Genomic DNA, 9415 nt, shown 5'->3' with positions numbered 1-9415 from the left:
TTTTTAATTTCTTCCCTGTTCTCCTTTACAGATGCACCGTCTCCCTTTATTCTGTTCTCTCTTTTCTTTGCTCTTTTCTTTTTTTTTCTTTTTTTCCCCCCCCCCCCTTCTGCTGCCTTCTGTCAGTCCAGGAATGTTTTCATCTCACACTTCTTTCTAATTTCTGCTTGATTTCCCCTGCTGCTCTTCTCTGTTTGTATTTGGTACAAAGCTGCAGGAGGGCATAAAAGATGCACACACAGAATTAAAGTGCTAGTACGCTTTGTTAGCACCTAGAAACTTACCTTCAGCCGTATTTATCACAGAAGAAATCGTAAATGGGATAAGTAGTTAAAGCTGGAGGCAGAAATATGCATGTCAGAAACACTGGCTGTTAGATTGTTCCTTTTTACTAGGTAGCTACAGAGTGCCACCTATTGTCTCCAAAGCAGTGAGCTTTTAAAATAAGTTACCCTGAAATTACCTTTGCCTCAGTTGCTGTTTTCTGTAGACAACTACACATTTTTACTGAGTGCATTTACTGCAAGAAATCATTGTTCACATTTGAGTTCCTTTTCTTTCACTTCTTACTCTCCCATCGCCATGTCATCCTTAAGTCTTTAATTTCATTAGCTCCTTTACAGCATTTATCTGCATTCTGTCTAAAATCCCTTCATATGTGTGACAATTACATTCATAAAGAATTTTTATAGAGGCAAAGGAGTTTTTCCTAATGTTGCTTCCCAGATATTCAAGAAAAATTGGAGCGCCTGTTCTTAGATCTCCTTAACCATCATTTTAAAAGAGACGACTATAAATTTTTATACCAGGTGAATAAGTATGTGACATCCTCATCTTTAGCTTTATCAAATCTAGCCTTTTCTTTGAGCGTGGCTAAAGCATTGACAGATAACTCATTTCTGCATTACTCTTAAGAGAGGACCTTGTCAGTGGCTGGTATTGTAGTTTGTTTGAGAAACTTCTTTCCTACTTTAACTTCATAGCATGTTACAAAGATTTATTATCATCATAAGGGTTTTTTCATTTTCATACTAAGTACACTATGCAAGTGTGAACCATGATATATTTCAAAAATCTTAGTCATTGTAAATTGGCATATACCTTCTGCTTCCTATAGTTTTTGCAGTATAGTCGTAGCTGAAGGTTATTTCTATGATGATGACAACATTTGTGTGTTCTTGAATCCACCTTTCAGATTCTGCAGGATACTCAGATATGAAAAAATATGAAGACATGCAGTATAGTCGTAGCTGAAGGTTATTTCTATGATGATGACAACAACATTTGTGTGTTCTTGAATCCACCTTTCAGATTCTGCAGGATACTCAGATATGAAAAAATATGAAGACATGTTACGGTTGGTCAGTCGCTATAAAGCCAAATTTGAGTCATGGCCAAAATGACCTGATTATGCTAAAAAGCAGGAGCCAAACCCCATTGTGTTCTAATCACGGCTTCTGACATTGCCCCGTTATTGTTTGAGCTTCCTCTGAACATAGTCATCCAAGAGCAGAATGTGAATTTTGCTGTCAAAAGGCCAAAATTACAAAACAGCACTGACAGCGTTTTAGGCATAAATCTGCTGACTTGATCAGAGACAGGGATTAATAACTGGGCCAACTTTTTGTTGAGCTGCACAGCTTACTATTCAGTGGATACCCAGTTGTATTGACCTAGTTTTGCCCATAGCACTGGCTTTCAGCTTTATGATCCAAGCTGCCTGTCATATGTGGAAACACTCAGTTTCACTTTAAAGAAGAGCTCTTCTGATTTCTCAACAGCAGAGCATGCAAACGTATTTGTTTGACTTTACTGCCTCTTTTTCCTCAATACCGAGGTAAATAATGGCAGTAGCTCAACTCTCGCAAAGTATTTTTGATGTGTAGGACTCAAAGACGACAAGTGTCGCCGTATCAGTTTGTGGATGAGGAAATTGAAGCTGGAAGAACAAATTACTCGCCAAGATCACTCAGCAGCACATGGGCTAAGCGGGGGAAGGAATCCACGCTTCCAGCTCGCTGTCCTAGTTTTGCTCCAACCCCCAGGCCACCCTTCCTAATTAAAAACCTGTTTAGACTTCTTAGATCTGGATTACATTATGTCTAATCTGCACATATTTAAGAAGGTGCTAAAACTGTTGCTACAAGGCAAATCAACAGTAATGATTCAAAAGTAAAGAAAACCCCCTTTATTTTCTGACTGGTTAAAAATACTTCAAGAACATACAGACTCAAGACAATATGTCTTTTTCTTACAGCCGTATTTTTAAAAGGTTTTTTTCTGACTATACAATGTTAAGAAAAAGTTATAAGATGGAGGACCATATGGAGTAGGACTAATACTTTCATTAAATGTTACAATCACCTTTAAAAATACTATAAAAAAATTGCTTTAGTTTTTTCTTTCAAAAATGTTAAGCTTCGGTTTCAGAAAGTTGAGATGTTATTTAAAGATCATGATCAAGCTGGGGATACTGTTTGAACATAACACATCACAAAGATGAACAAATGCCTACTGATTTTGCAATTATCAGGTAAAGGTTAAGTCCCCATATACACAGCCATAAGACTTGCATCAAATAAGACATCCCTCAATGCAGCACTTCTCTCTCTCCCTTTTTTTTTTTATCTTTAAAAACAAAATGGAAATGAAAAAGCCATTTGTATGATGTAGAACTGTTATATAGTGCACAGGAAATACTGGATCTTTTTTACAGGAAGCATTCTGGAGCATGTTTCTGTAGATGGGGGGGATGTTTACAATTGTCGCTTTGCTGGTAACTTTTATTTGTAAAAATTGAGAATTAGAAGAATATCCTATTTCTCTGTGAGGAGTCACAGACACATGTGTGTGTGTTTGTGAGTATTTGCAGGGCTGGGCTTAAGATTTACACATATTAATATACCAGCATTTACACTTTTTCTGAAACGTAAATTCTTAGAGGGATTTGAAAAGGGGTAAGTACCAATAAATATGGTGTGTGTGTATGTATAAATGGTTGTGTGTGCTTGTGTATCCAAGGGAGAGACAGATCTGAGGCCTCATATGTAGAGTAGAGATTGGGAAATGGAATACCTGGGACACTTTCTCAAGGATGCTACCTTGATTGCTTAGGAAGGTCACCTCTTTCTGGACATAAGTTTTCTCATCAGTAAAATGCATGTTATTATGTTTACATCCTTTGGGGCATATTTTCAATTTACAGGTGGAAAGTGCTGTATGAGATGTAGCTGTTATTATTTATTGATTTCCATCGTAATGAACAACTTTTTAAACCAGTAAGGCAAAAGCAGATATCCCTCAGCCTGCTTCAGTGACAAAGCTGCTGCGTGACTTTACAATTACAAGCTCCTGATAATGTCAAACCAGAGTTTTTCATGAGATTCGGCTCTATTAACTTGATCATACAAATGTTATTTGCTCCAAATCTGTCAGGATCAAACACACTTGCGATTGCTTTGCCTAGAGTTTTAAATTTTTTCTTTGTTCATTTGTTTAAAAATCAAGACTAGAACTTAAAATAAAAAAGGTACCATGTAAAGATTGATTCTACTTGTATATATAGTATTGCTATAAATTAGATTATAAAATATCTTCAGTGTTTTGGTTTTTCTTTTAATAAATCCATCACTTAAATTAGTGAAGATGACGCCGGTGGGCTGAAATTAATAGAGATGTTTGGATTCAACCATGAGGAAAAAAAAATAATGCTGGTTAATTCCTACCTTATCTGTTCTCCAATTAACAGATTTATCTTATTTGTTAAATGGATTCTTTAGGCGATAAAAGGCCATTGTGTCTTAAGCAAAATATAGTATGCTTAAGATGCCTTGAAAAAGGCGTACACACTAAGAGTTTTGAATGGATAAACATTATCATTTTGTTTCTATACAGAGAGCCTCGAAAAATCATCCTGCACAAGGGCTCCACAGGACTTGGTTTTAACATTGTGGGAGGAGAAGATGGGGAAGGCATTTTCGTGTCTTTCATCCTAGCAGGCGGGCCTGCCGATCTCAGCGGAGAACTGCAGAGAGGAGATCAAATTTTGTCTGTAAGTATTTGTGTTGGGCTTTGCTGGCCAACTACTTAATCTTGTTCTTTGTCTATACTGCAAGGGACACACAAAGAAGTCTTTTTGGTTTCCATGTTGTGAAATCCAAGCTGGAAACAGTTTATTCTTGAATATTTTGTTTCTTTCCTCTTGGTTTTTATTGCATTTGTTAATGGTGTTACCTGCACTTAGCTCAGAGACTTTTCCCTGCTTAATGCTATCTACAGTATGGCAACACCACAGTGCAGACCTCATCATCTCCCAGTTTAGCCCATCATCCAATTCCATTTTGCCCAAAATGCACTACTGAGTCCAAAGATATTTCTCAATTTCAGCTTTTCTTTGAGGAGAAAAAGCAGTAGGATGAAATCATCTAGACGGGGGGTGCCATCTAGTGTGCACTAAACTGCTTAGCAAACGGCCCAATACAAGAAGGAGATTAATTAGGTTATGTTAATTATCTCTCTGCCTCTAATGAATTTGATGATCACTCTGAAACTCATTTTCAAATTTTAGAGGATAAAAGGCTTTGTAGCCTGAGGTTATATTTTGCATACTTAGTCTCAAAAACATGTTTTTAATTTTTCTTTCATGTATGTATTGACAGCACGCATTTAAAAAACAGGCTCTGTCAAGTAATTGAACATCTGAATGAAACAATCTGAATGTAAAGGATTTTGAATGACAATGAAAACCTTGAAAATGTAGTTAAATAGCCATTCACATTATGCCACCTTAGAGAAAGAAGAAACTATCCCCAGTTGATACAGTTATGGCTGTTTCATGCGAAGTACATAAATAGCCTTAAGGCAAAGAACTGAAACACAGGAATTATTCATCCCAGATGAGTGATGGACCCACCAGGCTGCAGTGTCACTCTCACTCCTGCTGTCGTGCTTTCTGTCCCTGTGAATCTTGCATCCTTGGCTGCACTTTGGTTAGCATCGGGGTAGAAGATGGCTTTAGCCTGGACGGTTTGTGGCATGGTTATGCGGCACTTTCCTGGTCAATGTTTAAGTCCCTTCATGAGGAAGCTGGAACTGGTTTTCCTGCATTGCTAAGGAGCGTCTTGGCCACTGGCCTATTCTATGAAAAGTGAATTTACCTTCCACCTGTCAAAGTTCTGGTGTGAAAAGGTGGCTGGGGCTGCTTTGTGATATATGTGGAAAATCTGGCGAGTTAGCACCAAAGGGATTCAGTAACCTGAAGTTGTGAGGACCGTAATAGTTTATTTTATCTAGACCTGTTCCTTCAAAATGCTTTAAGAAAATTGAGAATGGGCAAGTAAAAGATGTTTAGGTGCCTTAGAGAGATGTCTAAGTAGAAAGTTCATAGGAAACTGCAAGAAAACCAAAATAAACTCTTGTAAGGTTGTCAACCTGAAGAGATAAGGAAGGGAAACAAGAACAGAGACAAGAAACCCAAAGAGTAGAAATGGAAATTTCTTCAAGACAATTATGCAATTTATTTTTCTTTGGCTAGATGCGGCAATATAAGGCTGACTGAAAGAGCACTATGAGATCAAAGCCTTTCACAATACATAGAATTCAGAAGTCCAGCAGCTCAGATGCAAATTTAAAAGTCCATTTTCCTTTATTTTTAAGCAAGGGTGTATTTAGCACTGTAGGATACTGCCACAATTAAATTTTTAACCCTGATTTTTGTCTGTTTCGTAACAATGTTTTCCATAAGTTCTAATTAAAGTTACCAGTGTTGCTGCAGCATTTACTTGTCATGCAAGAGTAGTTTATTTGTTCATTGAGCAGAGAGGGATGGAAATTATTACTAAATTAGACTGCATGCATATCCCCAGGCAATCACCAAGTCAGGCACTGCTGGCTTATTTAGTCACAAATAACGATTATGAATCCATTTTTCCATACTCAAACGAAACAAATTTCTTGCACAGGCTACTTTTAGAGCTGATTAATCTTAGACCATTGTCTGGTGAAGGGTCCCAGACACCTTAATCTTATAAAGGCTGCACAAAGTAGGTCTGTTTCTCTCTGTTTATTCTTTCTTGTCTCGTCCCTCAGAAACACTTATTTCCCTACTGAAATAGTTTTCCCATTTGTTTCTCAAAACATGACAAATCTGACTTACCAAGAACAAATAGTACCCTCAAAGCTAGTATTTCTAATTAACTCAGGCTTGGTTAAATTTCTTTGAGACAGGAAGCATAGTAAGTGATTTAAACTTTGGAGATGTGGATTTAATTCTCTGATTTTGCTGTTGTGACCTTAGGGAAGGTGCTTTATTTTTTTTAAGCCTCAATCTTTTGCATGGAGGAGGAGGTTCACAGCAATTTCTTAATTCATGCCTGTGCTGTGAATATGGCAAAGTGTTGACTGGTTGAGAGAGGTGTATACTCACCTTCGGGAAGGTACCTATAAAAATACCTTAAATAGACTGCACATCCATGAGTTAGACCCAACAAAGGTAGGAAGATGCATTGCCTTTGAGTGACACACTGGATGTATATATAGTCCCAGAGTCAGCCCACAAGGCTTGGACAAATCCCATAACCCCTCTGCCTCTCTGCCTGCCTGCTCGCTGGTATGTGGCAGGGAAGGGTCCGAGCCTAAAGCCCTCGGGGGCTCTATGAAAGATTATGCCGCAGCCTTGGCTGCATGGACGAGTGAAATTTGAGTTTATTTTTCCCAAATGCCACCAGATGGCATCACAGGGTAAGTAATGATCTGCCTTTGGAACCTGGCTAAAACCTTAGGAAAAGCAGCAATAGCCGTATTTTTCTGTTTTCAGTTCATTGACTGGAAATGTTTAAAACTTATCTCAGAAAGCAGGCTGATATTCCCAATGCTTCTGTGCAGAGAGACAAAATGAATCATACCTGAGCCTTGAAGGCAAATTGAAGAATAAAGGAAAATGTTCTATTTCAAATGGTAAAACTTTTCAAATAGCAAAAAACATGAATTATGGTATTACATTCACAATAAGCTGGCTTTTTCCCCCTAAAAGGTAGGATTTTTTTTTAATGCTGGTTTCTTCTTGCTATAATTCATCATGCTCTTGTGAATTTCCACCAAACTAAACCTTTTCCTTCTCACTTCTGAATGTCTTTAAAATGTAGTAATGCATGCATCACCAGTGTACGTTCATCACTATAACAGAATATATCCCTCCCTTGTAGAGAGTACAAGTACTACTCCCCTGTAGTATTGTCCTCTTGTTAAGTAGAATGTAAATATTATCAAGTAGCATTTTGAATGCTAACTGACATCAAGACTTGATTTGCTAGGCACTGTGTACACACATTAACTTATGTCTCAGACGTGTGTAAGACAAACAAAACAGCTCAGAATATCAATGGATGTATTATTTCAATTTTAGAGCAGTGGAAATGAGGTGCCGTTGTGTCAATTGATTTGTTTAAAATCATGCGAGAAGTCTGGGCCAAGTCTAGTCTTAGAGGCTGTTTGAACTCTGACCTAACCCCAAGTTCTCCATCTGTTAGGAAAATGCAGGCTCTAGTACAAATAAAATGTAATGTTCCTTGATGCCATCCTTGCAGTTTAAAATGTCACTTCCAATGCTAAAGGATATATTGGCTACTAAAATAGCAATGGGAACCCAGTGTTGCTTAGCAAAAATCACCTGCATGAGAACAAATTATTTCCAAGAGCCATAGGCATAAAATGGCCGGACAGTGCATACACCCTTCCTGACAGAAAGCAGTACAAACTTCAGGAAAGAGGTACAAAGTGAATACATTGTGATTCTTAGGGGAAATTCCTGGGGAGGCAGGAGGAGGAATATGGTCCTATTCAAACAAAAATTGCTACACTATTTTTTGCTTTACAATCTCAAATCAAAATGATGATAAAACACACCTACTTATTTTAGGTGTCTTAACCTGTATGCTTCAAAACACTTTCAGTGTCAAGTGGGCAAATTTATCTGTAGGTACAGTACCTAAAGCACAGAGAGTTAGTTCACACATGTGAGTTCAGCAGCAAGATGCAGATTTACAATTTACACACAAATAATTAGTGCATATTGCTCCTTGAATTCCTATGATGACGTTGTTTTTCAAACAGTTTTATAATTTTCCATAAGACTGCATCAAGTTAAAAATGTGTATAAAAGAGAGAATTAAGGTGAATTAATAGCCATAGGGAGGTAACAGCAAGTAGTAGCAATTGAATCTTCACCTTTGAAATTACTGAATTTTGTGTCTTTGGAAAAGACTAAACCTGAGATTAAGATACTTCAATTTGGACATCTACATGCTTGCTGGGTGTCTGGTTGCCATTAAAGTCAATGGAGGCTAGAGAATGATTCATCTGGCCAACTATGAGTTGTGTAGAGCGAGTTGAATCTCTGTAGGCTTTACTGCCTGTATTGATTCGGCATCCATTGACTTTAAGCTTAAACACTTACCACATGCACACGTCTATATTTAGGTGTCTTAAACTGAACCTCACATTTCATGTGTGTTTGCCCTTATAATAGATGTTTTTTTCACCTAACATCGTGCTTGCTTCATCACAAAGAAAAGTAAAGTAAAATTGTGGACCGTGAAAGCAGTACCAGTTTTATTTCATTCTCCCATAGAAATACTTTAGTACTTTGTGGTTCACAACAGCAGGATGAAGCGTGGCTGGTAGCCTGAAACTAGATTCAAGAGAAAAAGGAGATTGCTTGCTCAGGAGCAAGATTGCTGCTCCCAAGCAATGCATCCCACAGATTACCTTAAGGAAATAAAACAAGCTTCCTGAAGGGTAATTGCTCAACAGCAACAGGAAGAATACCAGAAAAAGAACAGGCTGCACTGTGGAGATGCAGGTAGTACTCTTGTAATGCTTCCATTTTCCCTACTGTCTAACCTGAATCAGATGAATGAAGTTAACCAAATTCTGTATGATTTTCCTCTTGATCTGGCATAGTACCAGGATGTATTCGTATATGGGGAAAGACAGTATCTTTTTTCCCCTGCTACTTTCTGAGAATCAAATAACTATGCATTGGGAAAGGGCTACCAGAGCTATTCTGTGGGGTTTTCTGTCATTGGTTCATGACGTTATATATGGTTAGTTTGCAACGCTGGTATTTCAGCATCTCACTTCAGTACTGTCTCTGGTCTTTTACACAAGGTTCTCCCTTGTAGAGGGAAGGTGATCTCTTATATTGATCAGATTTTGTCTTGTCTCTGTGCATTGTCCTGCTGTCATTTTTTGTGAGATGTTTGCTTTCCCTTATGAACAGTTTAAACAGTTCTTTCTGCTTAGTTTCTCCCACACAACTCCTACCCACCTTCTCACTCACATCTTGTCATGGTTTAACCCCAGCCAGCAGCTAAGCACCACACAGCCGCTTGTTCACTCCCCCCTACCTCGGTGGGAT

General features: G+C 38.0%; 1 protein-coding gene across 2 annotated transcripts in view; it reads left to right on the top strand.

The window, feature by feature from the left end:
• DLG2 (discs, large homolog 2 (Drosophila)) overlaps positions 1–9415 on the top strand; it is a 671422-nt gene that overhangs the window by 438378 nt on the left and 223629 nt on the right. For both annotated transcript variants that reach the window (XM_009323461.1, XM_009323460.1), the window contains one exon: positions 3895–4051. In XM_009323461.1, coding sequence (XP_009321736.1) covers positions 3895–4051 — 157 coding nt within the window. The remainder of the gene's footprint in view (positions 1–3894; positions 4052–9415) is intronic.

Source organism: Pygoscelis adeliae, unplaced genomic scaffold (assembly GCF_000699105.1).
Source record: "Pygoscelis adeliae isolate BGI_AS28 unplaced genomic scaffold, ASM69910v1 Scaffold84, whole genome shotgun sequence".
Taxonomy (NCBI): Eukaryota; Metazoa; Chordata; class Aves; order Sphenisciformes; family Spheniscidae; genus Pygoscelis; species Pygoscelis adeliae.
Note: the sequence above shows the minus strand (reverse complement) of the source record. Positions and strands in the feature narration are given on the sequence as shown.